General features: G+C 50.7%; 1 protein-coding gene across 6 annotated transcripts in view; it reads left to right on the top strand.

Moving 5' to 3' along the window:
• The window catches only part of PPP1R12A (protein phosphatase 1 regulatory subunit 12A), a 1,183,401-nt gene that overhangs the window by 282,498 nt on the left and 885,418 nt on the right, over positions 1 to 15,485 (top strand). For all 6 annotated transcript variants that reach the window (XM_085652988.1, XM_085652990.1, XM_085652986.1 and 3 more), the window contains exons 7-9: positions 10,334 to 10,419; positions 10,537 to 10,694; positions 11,238 to 11,362. In XM_085652988.1, coding sequence (XP_085509114.1) covers positions 10,334 to 10,419; positions 10,537 to 10,694; positions 11,238 to 11,362 — 369 coding nt within the window. The remainder of the gene's footprint in view (positions 1 to 10,333; positions 10,420 to 10,536; positions 10,695 to 11,237; positions 11,363 to 15,485) is intronic.

Here is a 15,485-nt window from a genome sequence, read left to right on the forward strand (position 1 = left end):
CTAAAGAACCACCCAAGGTAAGTACCCCGGAGCCCCATGGAGGCTGTGTGCAGAGTGGAAAAACAGCTGCGTACTCAATGCAAGTCAATGGTGGGGGTACAAGGAGGAGGGCACAGGTCACTAACGGAGACAGGTTATCCGGCCTGTCGCTGTGAGCCGGACCTCTGGTGCTGGTTGTGGCGTAGTGTGCATTTGGGCATTGACACTATCCCCATTACAAGCAGTATGGAGTATCTTGTGCTTGGGGGGAGAGAAGGGGCTAGGTGCCCAGTGGTTCCGTTGAATGCATGTGTGGGGGCGGAGAGGGCAGGCCGAGGTGGGGGGAGGCTGTCGTCTGGCACAAGGTGGGGGTAGACCGCAGGCCCCAAACCAATGGGAAAAATATTGGAGTGAGTGTATAGGGTGCAGGGGATCGGGGAGGGGTGGAAGGGAAGGAAGTGTCCCATGTCCCTAGTGTAGTTGCGCGCTCAGTGCGCATATGTACAACATCAGGGGTCTCCGCCGAGGGGGAAGATCCATATGCGCCGGTAGGAGGAAAATGGGGGAAGTCAGAGGGGTAGGAATGGGGGAGGGGATACAAAGAGGGAGAGAGGGGATATGTGAGAAGTGGCCTCAGGTGAGAAGGTGGGGTCAGTGAGAGGCTGTGGAAGCCAGGGAGCCAGCCCGTGGGGGGAGGGGGTCTATATCACTGCGTTGAATGATAGGCTGTCCTCTGTGCCTGTTTGAAACATGAGGGGGGAGAGCCAATGTTGGTGCGGTCAGCTTTAGGGAGCATCCTGGAGGAAAGGCGCTCACGTGTGGGTGAACACCTCAGTCTGGTCATGCATGCCACAGATGATGCGTTCATAGGCCACCATCCAGGCTTTCTGAGAAGGGGGTGTGGGTGAGCGCCACTGGCGAAGAATCCATAGCTTGGCTGTGGACAGTGCAGTGTCCAGGAGATTGCGTTGCGGTCGGGATAGATTAGGGGAGCCTCTAAGATCATGTAGGAGAATAACAGGAGGAGTGAAGGGGAGCTGGACGGACATGGACATCGCAAGGGTGTCCCCTATGTAGGTCCAGAAAGATTGAATTGAAGGGCAGTCACATAGGATGTGGGTTAGGTTCCATTGGGTAGCCGAGCAGCTCCAGTAGTTTGAGTGGGGTAGGAGGTCAGCCCTTTGTAGTTTTTGTGGTACCCAATACCCCTAATGGAGCATATTCCGCAAGCAAAATTTCAGTCGAGTTTCCGGGCGCATTTGTCCAGGGTTTCCAGAACCTCAGACCAGTTCTCTTCCTCGATGCTGATCTGAAGGCAGTCCTGCCACTTGATGTGGAGGCTGCGGGAGAGGGGTTGTGAGAAGAGGTGGTTCGAGAGTGTGCTATAAAGCCCCAACATCACGACCCGATGTAAGACCCATGTGTGCATGTATTCCACCACCGGTGAGGATGACACTGACTATCTCGGTTAGGCCCCTGTTGACCAAGATGCCCAGGTACTTAAGTCGAGAGGCTTTCCAGCGGAAGATGTATCTGGATCGCCGCCATTATGGTGCAGGTCGACAGCGGAAGGGCTTCGCTCTTGTCCCAGTTTACTTTGTAACCGGACTAGGACGCAAAGTAGTCTATGATTTCCAGTAACGTTGGAAGGGAGCTGCCAAGATCTCACAGGGTGAGCAGGATGTCTTCTGCATAAAGATGTATCTTGTAAAGGCCGCCTGTGGTGGGGATGCCAGCAATGAGCTGGGAGTGGCGAATGGTGGAGGCCTAAGGCTCCATTGCCAGTAGAAATAGGAGTGGAGAGAGTGGGCAGCCTTGGCATGTGCCCCTCCGAATCTGGTAAGGGTCAGAGATTAAACCTCTGCAGTTGACCTGGGGTGTCGGGCAGTCACACAACAGCTGTACCTTAGAGATTAACTGATCCCCCAGTTCAAACCGGTTCATGATGGCAAAAAGCTAACAACGCATCTAGGGATAGAGCCATGGCCTCCTCCGGTATGTTTCTGGTGGTCCAGGGAGGATGTGCCAGGGTGCGGAGATGGTTCCTGGACGAACCGCCCGGTACGAAGCCAACTTGTGAATTATGAATGAGGGAGGGGAGGACCTCTTTTAAGCATGACGCCAGTATGCTTGCTAGGATCTTAATGTCGCCGTTTAGGAGAGATATTGGCCGGTAACTATTACACAACAACGGGTCTCTCTCCGGTTTGGAGAGGACCATGATCACTGGCCTATTAGAGAGGGATTGCAAAGAGACCGCCCTCTCTTCCTTTTGGAGGGCCGCATGGAGGAAGTCGATCACCTCCTCCCTTGTCCATCAATAGAATTCAGCCGGGAAGCCATACTGTCCCGAGGCTTTGGGATAGGGTAACTGGGAGATGGCCAGCACAAGCTCCTCCTTACTGACTTTCTCAAAGAATGCAGTAATCCAGTCCTCACCCGCTGGTTTCTTCAGTGTGTAGAGTGTGCCGTAGAACGACTGTGCCGTAGAACGACGCAAACCCATTAGCAATGGCTTGGGATTGGTTGAGTATCTCCCCGCACGTCAACCTGATAGCCGGTATGGCCATGGCAGCCTCAAGCTGACGGAGCTGGGCCGCTAGTAGGCGGCCTGCCGTCGTCTCCTGCTCATAGGGCCTTCCTTTGAGGAGCTGGAGGGCATACTCTGCCCTTAGAGGTATAGGCTGTTGCGGGCCTGCTCCAGGCAGTGATTAAGCACAGTGGGGTGGGAGGATTAGAGATGGTTGAGGGTGGTGATCTGTGTCTCCAACTCGGCACTGCATAGAGAAGCTTGTTTATTGGCCATGGCAGCGTCTCATTAGTTGGCACGAAGTCCGTTTATTTCAATTCTTACACTCGAGCACGACCGGAACTAGCGCTTTTGCGCCAGGAGGTCAGCACTCTAGTCTTTTTGGCCGGCGCTTATTTAAACGTCACCCTGGAGCGACAGCGCACAATTTGACATTTTGAGGGAGTGTTGTTCTGGGGGTGTGGAGAATTGAATTGGGAACTGTGTGTTTTACCTGTGCTCCGATTTTAAAAAATACTTTTTGTCCTGCTTTTAAAATAACTTTGCTGCTACCCTTGCTTTTTGCACGAAGTCCGTTTATTTCAATTCTTACACTCGAGCACGACCGGAACTAGCGCTTTTGCGCCAGGAGGTCAGCACTCTAGTCTTTTTGGCCGGCGCTTATTTAAACGTCACCCTGGAGCGACCGCGCAGCGGACGCGCCGACGGCGCGCCCGTCTGCGCCCGTCCGCGCCTCGGACGTGCCTATTGTGCCTAATAACGCTAATAATGCTGCCCACGAGCCCTTACCATGCACGAAGCCACCTACTGCGCGGCTTTGCTACACCCGGTCACAATTGTACCAGCTTCACACCGGTGCTCGGATTCCGGAAGTGCCGGTGCTGGGGCATGCATCAGGGTTTACAGGCTGCTCTCCACATGAGGTGGGACTGAAGTGTGGACTTTTAAATGTCAGGTCTCTCCCCAAGCATTCAACTGAAATTCAGCTGGTAATCGATGAACACAAATGTGACATTTTGTTCATGACGGAAACCTGGCTTGCGCCTGGTCTTGAATTGGAACTTGGCGCTGTCTGCCCCCCTTGGTTCAAAGCTTTTCACAAGCCTAGATCTAACGGCAGGGGTGGCGGAACTGGGATCGTCTTCAAAGAAATATGGGATTTCTCGCCTTTGGATATTGACGAGATCTCGCAGTTTGAAACTCTGGGCTTCTCTCTGAAAGACAGGTCTGGCCATGTCCTGACTGGAATTCTATGCTATAGACCTCCGGGGACTGTGAGCGAACAGTCGCAACAGCAGTTCTTGGATGTGATTAGTAATTTGGCACTCACTCATCACAGGTTGTTGATTTTGGGTGACTTTAATCTTTGGCCCAACGCAATGATGAAAACTGCGTACAACAATATTGTTCAATCATGTGCTAATCTTAATCTGTCACAACATGTGCTGGAGCCCACACATTCGGCAGGACATGCTCTAGATCTGATATTTGCGGCAGAGAATGTGGTGACCCTGGATAATATCCTCCCAGTGGATTGGTCCGATCACCACCTAATTAGATTCAGAATCCTGTCGATCCCTAGGGACAGACCCCCCCCCCGCCTAAAGATAGCAACAGTGTCTTAGGCAGGGACTGGAAATCTTTGAGAAGGAAAGCTCAGTGCGCTTCTTTGTTTAATGCTGCCCCTCTCCCTGTTTCAGGGCAGTCGGCTGAATCTAACTTTAAGGAACTCTGCAGTTATATTACGAATACTATTAACAGGATTGCTCCTCTGAAACGGCTTAAGAAAAGAGGTTCCCCGTCGGCCCCCTGGTTCTCTGAGGAACTAAGCCTTTAAAATCCAGTGCAAACACGCAGAGAGGCAGTGGCGTAGGCAGTATCTGATCAGTGATAAGATTATCTGGCGTGAACTGCTGGTCAGATACAAGCAAGCTATTGCTTCCACTAAAGCGTCGTATTTTGCGGACCTTATTTTAAACTCTTCGAATAGTGCTAAATGTGTTTTCAATATTCTGAGAGGTGTTACTAACCCAGAGTGTCTGGCTAATAAGATCACTCCCTCGCAGGATCTGTGTGACGGGCTGGCAGCTTTTTTCCACAACAAAATAAAGGGAATCCTAGAGGGCTTGCAGCATGATCCTGCAACTAGTTGCAAGGTTGGAGCGTGGATACCTGCAGTGGATCCGCCTGACTGCACAGTACTCAGGTCATACGAAGAGGTATCAGTAGGACCTTGTCTAGATCACTGGACCTGTCCTTCTTTGGAGGATTTTTCCAATATGGCTATGAAAGTATGCTCTGGATCTCCATTAGACCCCATTCCGCAGAAATTCTGGAAGGAATTAGGGTCGGATACCTTTCCACATCTCCATCTGATCATCAATCAGTCATTAATCAGTGGTGTAGTCCTGGCCTGTTGGAAGGATGCGTTGGTATCTCCCCTTTTAAAAAAAAAAACCCTCGCTGGATCCCGCTTGCTATGGGAGCTGTCGCCCTATTTCCTTGCTGCCTTATCCAGCTAAGATAGTTGAACGCCTCGTTAGCCAGGAGCTTTCAGGGTTTCTAGAAAGCAATGGTAAACTGGAAGAGAATCAGTTCGGTTTTCGTCCGGGGCATGGTACCGAGACTGCACTGATCACTGCCTTGGACGATTTGCGAATGCGGGCGGACAAGGGGCACTCTGCAACTCTGATATTGCTTGACTTGTCCGGCGCTTTCGATACGATCAGCCACAGTATTCTCCTGCATCGGCTTGAGGAGGTGGGGGTCACTGGCTCGGCCCTAAAATGGCTCTGCTCCTATCTATCGGATAGACGACAGGCGGTTTTTCTGCCTCCATATCAGTCAAATTTTCTGCCGAACAAACCGGGTTTCCCACAGGGTTCTTCTATTAGCCCGATTCTGTTTAATGTTTACATGCGCCCTTTGGTGCAGATCATCAAATCATGTAACATCATGGCAGTTAATTATGCCGATGATACGCAATTGATCATCTCCCTGGATGGTGATCGGGCGGACTCCTTATCTACCTTCCACAACTGTATGTTGGAAATGACGACTTGGCTGAGAAATAATGCCTTGCAGTTCAATGGTGCCAAAACTGAGATTTTACACTGCTCAGTGGGCAGGGTGCCTCCAGCCCTGCCTCTCAATTTTTGGCCTCTTCCACTGGATACCCCTCTGGTTCCAGTAAAGACTGTTCGTAATCCGGGGGTCTGTTTCAACGAGAAGCTAAGTCTGGAGTCACATGTTAACAAGGTGGCCTCAAACTGTCATCTGATTATGAGAGGCTTACGCAGGATCTTACCCCTTCTTCCCCCCATGTGCGAGGTACAGTAGTTCGTTGCACTATTCTTAGTCGCCTGGACTATTGTAACGCCTTGCTGCTTGCTTCCCCTGTTTATTTGATTCAGAGACTTCAACGGATCCAGGCAGCTGCCGCTAAACTTGCCCTTTTGAGACTGCGTTTTTCTTCTAGCACTAGGGCCTTGTCCGAACTCCACTGGCTGCCTGTGCATCAGAGAATTTTGTTTAAGTCTCTGTGTGTAGCCTTTAAAGCTCTTCATGGCTTTGGCCCCAAACCGCTGCAAAATCTTTTTAGATGGTATATTCCCACGCGCAAGCTGCGCTCTTCATCAGCTAGGCAGGCCTTGATTCCCAAAACGAAGAGAGCTACCTTGGGAAGCCGTGCATTTAGCACTGCTGCTGCAAGTTTATGGAATAGTCTCCCCTTGGAGCTACGTCAGGTTCAGGATTTGACACTTTTCCGTGGGCAGCTGAAAACCTGGCTGTTCCCCAGAGTTTAAATCTCAGCCTCCCCTCCTTCCTCTCTCTTTGTCACTAGCGCCAGGATGCCCGTAGGGTTGCAGTGCGCTTTACAAATATTTTATACATTATACATACATACGGAGGTTTGCCTTCTCGGCCGCCCAGAGCACCCTGTGGGAGTCTACGGAGAGCTTATTATCCATCATGTATGCAAAGACATGGGCACGGACTTGGGCCCTAGCCTGGGGGGTGGGGGGGGAGTGATATCTGTCTATGTTCAGGAACCATGCGTTATGAACCGGGGAGGCCAAGTCCACATCTAAGGACAGTAGGACCGGGGAATGGGTGGATAAGATGGCTTCTAGTATACGGGATTCCCCAACAAGTGCCACTGCCGGGTGGGCGATGAGGAAGTAGTCTAGCCTGGATTGTGTGCCATGTACAGAGGAAAGGAAGGTATACTCCAGGTGGCAAAGACGCTAATGGTCAATGAGGCTGTGGTCGGAGGTGATATCCACCAGCAAGGCTCTATCTACATAGTTTCCCTTATCTAGGGAGCATATCCTGTTGATAACCGCATCGCGAGCAACGTTCCAGTCCCCGACAATGATGTATTTGGATGCTCTGATCTCCACCGAGAGGCGATTTAACTGGTGCATATAACGGATTCACACATAGAGACCTATCTCCCACCCTTAGTTTTGCAAAGGTGTATCTGCCATTCGAGTTGGACCACGTCGGCGGACTCTCCCTAATGGGTCAGGGGGCTGGTGATGCCCGGGGCCCTGGGTTAGGTTGCAGGTGGTGAAGCTGCACCTGTAGGAGGACCCCCAAGGATTTGATGATGACCTTGCGCAGCCTGTGCAGCGAGTTGGCAGGTGCCCTGGCGCTCGTGATACAGAATTCATGGTAGGAGGGTGGACAAACAGGCCCCAGTCTAGTCCCAGGCTCAACAGTTAACGATTTCTGTGACCCCTCTTCTCCGTGTGCCAAGAACCTCCAGGCAGCCACTCTGCTCGGACAGCGTCCTATGTCCCGCAGGAGGTGGTGGGGGGGGAGGCGGCGATACTCACAAGCTGTGTCCCTGGTTGCCCCCAGTGGGGACCTGGTGATGGGGATGTGGTGTCTTCACATGGTCTACGGCGGAGAGGCCGCCATGGCTGCAGATGACTACTCTGATTGTTCCACATGATGGCGACGGGTCTGCAGTATCATGGGGTATCAGGAACTCCGACGCCCGATCTGAGGAAGTAGGTAGGGGCGGGGAGGGGCCACAGTAACCGCATCCAGGCGGTGCACCCCTTGTTGTGCTGCACCCCGGGGGTCACTTACTACCGGCCCGGCCACATGGTTTTCAGGAGCATCATGGATTTTGCTGGCAGAAGCCCGGCTTGTGAGGTCCAGCTGGCAGGTGAGCAGTCTCTCGAGTAGGTATGTTAGCCATGGGTAGCGTCCACTGCTGGGCTCTGGTGAGGTCCGTACCGTGCGGGGGCAGAAATGTGTGGTACACCGCCAGGGGGCAGGTCGCAGTTCCCTGCAAACAGCCCGCTCAAGGCATGCCTAGTGCTGCCGGCATAAACATCAGGGCCTGAGAGTCCCAGGTGGTGTGTCGGGGCCCTTCCGCTGTGCCCCATAAGTAATGTGTGTGATGGACATGGTGGGGTTATAGTGTTAATTCAGGCCCCCACTGCTCTGTAGGTGAAAGCTGATGCCGTCCTGAAGTGCTGGTGGGGTAGCTTGGTGATGATCCACCCTGGTCGGGCCTCTTTTGGTTCTGTGGGCTGCGGCTCCTTATGCAGAGGCTATGGCAGGTGCGGTGGGGGTGCAGTGGTGATTCAGACTCCCACCGCTTCCAGTGGAGAAGCGGTTGGTGTCGGTAATTGCCAGCGAAGTGGCCTGCTGACGATCGACCCTGCCAGGCCTCTCTTTAAGCTGTGGATCGCGGCTCTGCCCCACGGCGTAGGCCTTGTTGGGCCCCATGCCGTGCGGGATCAGGAGAGGAGGTCCGCAGGCTCAGCACTGACGTCTGTCACCGCCGCAGTGACAGTGGTGAGAGTCTCATTCAGCAGTAGAGGTGGGGGGGAACAAGTTGGAGTAGTCCCTGCGTGATGGGAGACGCTGCAACCATTTTCCAGGTCCCATCCTCACACGGAGCTCCTGGATCAAGCGGCCATCTCCGTTCGTGGCCACACCACGCCCCTGCTGTAACTTCGTTTCATCCGCCTTTATCGCTCTTACTCAATATAGTGGACGCACACATCGCACACATGAGAAGTGTGATGGACCACAGCAAACTCTCTGAAAGAGCGCTTTCAGTGTTTGGGCTTCAAATCCCCTATCTCATCGCCATTTTTATTGTCCTGTCAGCCCAGGTACTCGCCGATAACCACGCCACACACGGAGAGTTGTTTTACATGTCTTTATTCCACTCCGTGAAAGTCAGAACTCAACATTCTGAACCTGCCTTCAACTAATCTCTCCAATGCTTAAGACACAGGCCTGCGGCGTTCATTGGGAATCAAGAGTTCCAGCATTCTTTTATTTTCAAGACACTATAACAGCCTTACTGATTCCTGCTGGGGAATAAACCGATGTGTTGTATTTTTTTAAAGGTGGTTTAATGCGGATTCCCTAAAATTTATCTGAACGAACATTACTAGTACTTCAATCAATTCCTTGTCTTTCTGTGCTGGAAGGCATTCTGTCCCACAATTATGCCCTGTAGACACATTTAAAGTATTCTATTGTTATTTTTTTTAGTATCATATAGCGCAAATTAGACCCGAGACATTGGGTATCAGAGCGCTTTACACTAGCACCAGGTTATTTTTTTTTAGTATCATATAGCGCAAATTAGACCCGAGACATTGGGTATCAGAGCGCTTTACACTAGCACCAGGTTTTGTTACGGATGGATACATTCATTTTTGTTAGGCACGGGTAGATTACGTGATCTTCCCAGAATCACAGGCTTTTGAGCGTCGTTGCCGAGACTCAAAAACGGTTCCCCAGCTTCGAGGTAGACCGCTCTAGCCGTAAGAATACGTTCTCTTCTTTGATTATGTATTTAATAGTAGCCTATCAGCCAGCTTATGTTATGATGCATACAAAGGCTTCTTACTCCTAAACTATTATCTTTTTCCTTTCTACAGAGCACAAGGTTTATGTATTTGAGATTTTGGTGTTTTGATGATTTTGACGCTTCCTCTTTTATTGCCTTCGCGGCATCGGTGCAATCATCTGTTGTATTTGTGCACTAACTTTATCCTGTTTTCCAAAGTAAGATAGAGCATCCAATGATGGCTCAGCTTCACATGAGCCACAATCTCTTTTGTTTCCTGTTGAACGTTTTTGAGTGATTGCATGTTGCAGTGCAGCGCGGTCTGTTTCAAGCGGGCAACTGTATCAGTATTCCTGTGTTGTATTTATACAATCTTTTTTTTTTTTGTATCCACCTCAAGTGCTTGTTAATTTGCTTGGTTATAGAAGTTTGAAAGCCAGAGTTTCTCAGTGTTATATAATGCCTTCAATTACTTTTTAAAGTACTGCCTGTTCTGATGAAACTCAAAAGGTCATCTTATTGATCTAATTCTGTTCTGCATGTATGTTTCTTACAGTTGAAATGGCTGATTTGCTTACCCGCAATGCAAACCAGATCTGGCCATGGGTAACTTAGTTCAATCTTATGGCGAAATAGTCCTTGTGCTGCTCCTAGTCAAAGCCTCATTTGCTACTTTCTTAGAGGTTGTGGTACTCATTTACCAAAGTTTCACAACTTTCTGCTAGATGAGCCATAGCTGTGTGAAACATTCTGTTTCATATATTTAATCTTTTGATGACCTTTTACCCAACGGAGCTTGTCAGTGTGCCACATATGCATGTAATTTTCATCTTCTTGTAATCTATAACTGGTTATTCAAAACGTAAGTATTTTAGAGGAGCGTGACGTTGAAATTGTCCATGCATTTTTTTAATATAGCAGTGATCATTTAAACTGTTATGGTGGAACCAATATACCAATACAATAATTGACAACATTTCTGTTTATTTTTTAAGCTTCTTGCAGAAAAACAGGAAAAGAAATCACCATTAATTGAATCTTCAACCGTGGAAAACAATCAGCCACAAAAGCCTTTAAAAAAGTAGGTAACACATTAATTAAAATTTCACAAATGTCACCAGTTGCCAGTTACGGTATCATGTGGAATTGTGCTCAATTTTGAATACTAATCTTTCACCTTGCAATTTTTCTGCTCTAGTAAAGAGGCACTAATTAGTGAACAAGAAAAGCATACACCCAGTATTGACTCCCATGAGCAAGAAAAGGCTGATGATGAAGAGGAAGGGAAGAAAGATGAATCCAGTTGTTCTAGTGAAGAGGAAGAGGAGGAAGATTCTGAATCTGAAACGGAAACTGGTTAGTCCTCCACAATTGAATCAGAGAAATGGAAAGACTTGTAATATCCTAAAAACATGGGAGAAAGCTAGTTATGTGAATTATGAAATGTTCGTTCCACACTTCCCTTTGGAATATTAACATGACGCGCTGTAAATACCTCCTCATAGCCTCTCTTACCTGATGCCAGGATAGCTAACTGCCACACCCTTCTACTCTTCATCTCTGATAATTCTGGTTCAAATGGAGGTTAAAGAATCCTTTGCCTTAACACGGGCAAGAATTAACAAACTAGTGGGATGTTAATACTGTATCTCGTTGAAGGCAGTACAGTTTAGAAATGTGTAGTGGAGTCAGGTGTTACATGATCTATCTTTATGGGGGTCTTACACAGGACAAGAGTTACGTTTATCGGCGTTCGTGCAAAGAGAATTAAGTACAGTTATCAAATTAATGGATCCAAATGTTAGTTTGCCCTGGCAACACAACCTCTTTAAGAAAGTTTTGAAAAACAACAAGATTTATGTATTTATGTGTAACGTTTAATTTGAATGTTATTTTTAGATAAAATCAAACCATTGGCACCTGTGAGTAACATCACTAATAACACCAGTGCACTATCTCCTGTTGTGGTTACAGCACCATCTGTGCCCACTGGACAGGTCACTCCTATATCACCTGTTAAAAAGGTAAGACTATGCTGGTTACTTTTATTTAAAATCCACTACTTGTTTTCTCTTGCATGATGAATGTTTTGGCATGCATTTGGTACCTGTGAAATCAGTGGGATACTTTGTAAAATTGTGTACTGTTTAATAAAGTTGTATTTTTATTGCACTCATGATGTATCTTTGCATTTAGAATGTGAAATATGGCAAATACTTTCTCTGAAGATTTACTAGCATCACATCCTTCACTGATGCTTGGTTTATTTGTATTTTTAGTACATTATTCACAAATATTTTTGATAAGGGTATTAGAGGAACACTGCATTAAGGAGATGGAGTGATCAGCTAAGGTCTATATTTGTCAATCCTGGTGCTTGTATACTGCCATGCATTGCTACGCTTAAGTGTGAATTATTGTTGAATTTAGCAAAATCGTAATATCAGCCTTAAGAACACAATGTTCAAGGCATGTGTGCTGTAGATACACTTCTGTAGTAGGGGATCTCTGTGTATAGTCATAATCTATGAATAGTCCCGCCCATGTGCGGGGACCCCGGAGCAATCAAAATATCTCTTAAGCTGTCCTGCATTTGCAAACCTGCAAAGACACTTAAGAGACAGACAAAAATAATACAGCCTAAGAACAACATGGCTGCACTGGCCAGCACTTCCTCTGAAGTGAACACAAAAGCCAAGATAAAGTTTAAATGTCATCTTTATTCACATCTGACATGTTCCTTTATTGTATCACACTCCCTTCACCAAAATCCCTTTAAACAATAGAGAGGAAGGGGTGGACAGACAAGCCCTATAGGCTGTCATTATGTGTCTGCTAAAGGGATACCGTGCCTTTAAGAAACTCTCCAGAGACCCCCGGTGTCCCAGGATACACAGCCAAAGCAAGTTACTTTCAGTTCTTTTTTTCCGGCTCCTGCTAGCAGGACCCTGGAGCTTGAGCTCTACCCTTTTGGGTGGTTATTTGGACTAAATCTTAGATTTTTGGATATATAGTGTTCATTCGACGTCTAGAGCCTTCCTGTCCTGCATCCTGAGTTTTGGTGCAGTTTGCTCACTCTTAGCATGGCTTTATTTGATAAATGCCCTGAGTGTGGGAGGAAGAAGGCCAAGACGGACCCACATGATGTCTGTATCCTCTGCTTGTCTTCCTCACATGTCCCTGCTACGTGTGCCATCTGCAAGACCTTCTCCAAGAGGACCCTGAGGGACAGGGAGAAGATTCGCCTCCAGGGACAGGAGAAGCAGAGGACAGGTGGGACTTCGGGGCATGGAGGATCCCATTCCCCTTCTTCTGCCCATGCTTCAGCCACTGGAGGGACCTCCGGGCAGAAACAGCAGCAGAAACGGCGCCTACCGGCTGGTAGATCGCGTTCGACGTCGAAGGCGACGACGACGAGAGGTAAAGCACCGGTGTGTTCGCCGTCGATCCCGGGCTCGGGATCGCGGCGTTCTCGACGTTCGACGTCGAGAGAGGGGCCGGCGAGACCTAGGTCTAGGTCGCCGTCGAGGATTCCACGCTCGTTGTCGAAACACCATCGACGTCGTACCGAGCCCCGCGATGGATCGACGCTGACGACGTCGACGCCGAGGCACCGGCGACTGCCGTCGAGACGGAGAGCACAGTCGAGGCACGGATCGCCGTCGAGGCACGGATCGCCGTCGAGGCACGGATCGCCGTCGAGGCACGGATCGCCGTCGAGGCACGGATCGCCGTCGAGGCACGGATCGCCGTCGAGGCACGGATCGCCGTCGAGGCACGGATCGCCGTCGAGGCGATGACGATCGCCGTCGAGGCGATGACGATCGCCGTCGAGGCGATGACGATCGCCGTAGAGGCGATGACGATCGACGTCGAGGCGATGACGATCGACGTCGAGGCGAAGACGATCGACGTCGAGGAGACGTCGTTCACCGTCGAGGGGCCACCGGTTGACGTCGAAGGGACGCCGGACGGCGAGGAGGCGACGGTCGAGGTCGACGATCAGTTCGACGTCGGTGACATCGGGGAACACGTCTTCGGTGATTACAATCTCCAGTCGTGGATCTAGGAGGCGACGGCGCTCCCCCTCATTTACTTAAACACGGGATAGGCCCGCCAAGAAGAGGAGGGTGGACGGGAGTCCGGACAGTGCTGGTCCTGGTTCCCCTGCAAGGAGTGATGGGGCTCTGCAGCCTCTCCCCCAGCCGCTGCCTCGGAAGCCTCCAACGCCTCCTCCGCCTCCGCCGCCTCCACCTCCTCCTCCTCCACCTCCTCCTCCACCTCCTCCTCCTCCTCCTCCACCTCCTCCTCCACCTCCTCCTCCTCCTCCTCCTCCTCCTCCTAAGCGGCCTACTCCACCTCCACCACCGCCAGTGCCGTAGCTTCCACCGTCTCCTCGGCTACCGGCGGCTCTTAAGGCTCCTCGCAGACAGAGGTCGCGGACTCGATCTCGCCGGAGGTCACGGAGTAGACGCAGGTCGTCCACTCACACGAGGCATGGGCGATGGAGGTATAGATCTCGTTTCAGAGGCACGTGGTATACGGACTCTTCTGGCAATGGACGGCTCTCCCCCTCACTGTCGGAGACTCCGCCTACCCGAATCTCGCCGGTGGATGATATTGCCACGTTCCAGGATGTGCTGATGAGGGGGGCGGCGAAATTGGGGATCTCCGTAGCGGTCCCGGTTCCCGCTACTTCGGTGATCTTTGAGACATTGCCCAAGGCTCGCCTCTCACGCCCCCTCCTTCCTTTGGTTCCGGGTTTGGAGGAACCAGCCATGGAGGTTTTCTTGACTCCTGCGGTGGTGAAGTCTGCTCCCTCACGGTTGCAGAAGAAGTACATGGGCCCCTGATTCGGACCCGGCCTTCCTCAGGGTGGACCCTCCCCCGGACTCTGTCATTGTGGTGGCGGCTCGTAAACAACACTCCACGACGCCCTCTTCCACGGCTCCTCCGGATAAGGAGAGCCGCAAGATGGACTCCTTGGTGAGGAGAATGTGCTCTACGTCGGCCACGGCTATGAAGGCCGCTAGCGCCTCTGCCCTGCTGGGTCGCTATGACCGATCGCTTTGGGACTCTCTGCAACAGTTTGCTGCCTCCCTGCCTAGGGACAAAAGAGAGGACTTCCAGGAGGTGCTGAACGAAGGCATGATGGTCTCCAACCAGATCATCAGTGCGGCGGGGGATGTCTCGTTGCTGGCGGCCCATGGGTACTGTCATGGAGTGCACATGAGGAGACATTCCTGGCTGAGGCTTACCTCTCTCAAGCCTGAAGCGCAGCAGAAGATCGCAAACTTTCCTTTCTCTGGCTCGACGCTGTTCGGGTCTCATGAGGACGACGAGATGGCACGCATGAAGGCCGAAGCAGAAACCCGGAAGGCCGTGGGGTTGGAAAGACCCAAGGAGCAGAAGAAGTCATTCCGTTCCTATGGCAGGCGTTCTTCTAAGCAACGCGTTCAAGGGCGCCAGTCTGGTCACCGACAGCAGCACCAGCAACAACAGCAGTTCCCGAGGCAGTCCTTTCAGAAGCGCCAGAGGGGCAGAGGCCAGCATCAATCCTCGTCGGGGAACAAAGGCCCGGCCGGGTCGAAGCCCTGAAAGGTCACTTCCCTCCTCGTCCGTGGGGGGGGATGGGGGGGGGGGGAAGTATTCAGTTCTACCTGGCAGAGTGGAGGACAATAACTCAGGACAAGTGGGTGCTGAATATTGTTTGCAATGGATACAGTCTTCGTTTCACCAGCCCGCCTCCTCAGATTCCACCAGTGCGCTCTCTCTTCATGGTACGGGAGCTCCAGGGGGAGGCGGACGTCCTGTTAAGGAAGAAGGCGATAGAAGCTGTTCCTTTGAGGCAAAGAGGAACAGGCCTTTACTCCAGGTTCTTTCTCGTCAGAAAAAAGGACAAAAACGAGTTCAGGCCTATTCTAGATCTGCGTCAAGCAAACAAGTGGATCCGCAGAGAAAAGTTCCGTATGTTGTCCCTGCATCAGATTTACCCTCAGTTGCATCGAGGAGATTGGCTGTGCGCCATAGATCTGCAGGACGCTTACTTTCATGTGCCGATTGCACCAAAGCATCGCAAGTTCCTGAGGTTTCTGGTAGGCAACAACCATTACCAGTATACAGTACTCCCGTTTGGTCTGAAGTCTG

The sequence above is a fragment of the Triturus cristatus genome, chromosome 4_1 (assembly GCF_964204655.1).
Source record: "Triturus cristatus chromosome 4_1, aTriCri1.1, whole genome shotgun sequence".
NCBI classification, from domain to species: Eukaryota; Metazoa; Chordata; class Amphibia; order Caudata; family Salamandridae; genus Triturus; species Triturus cristatus.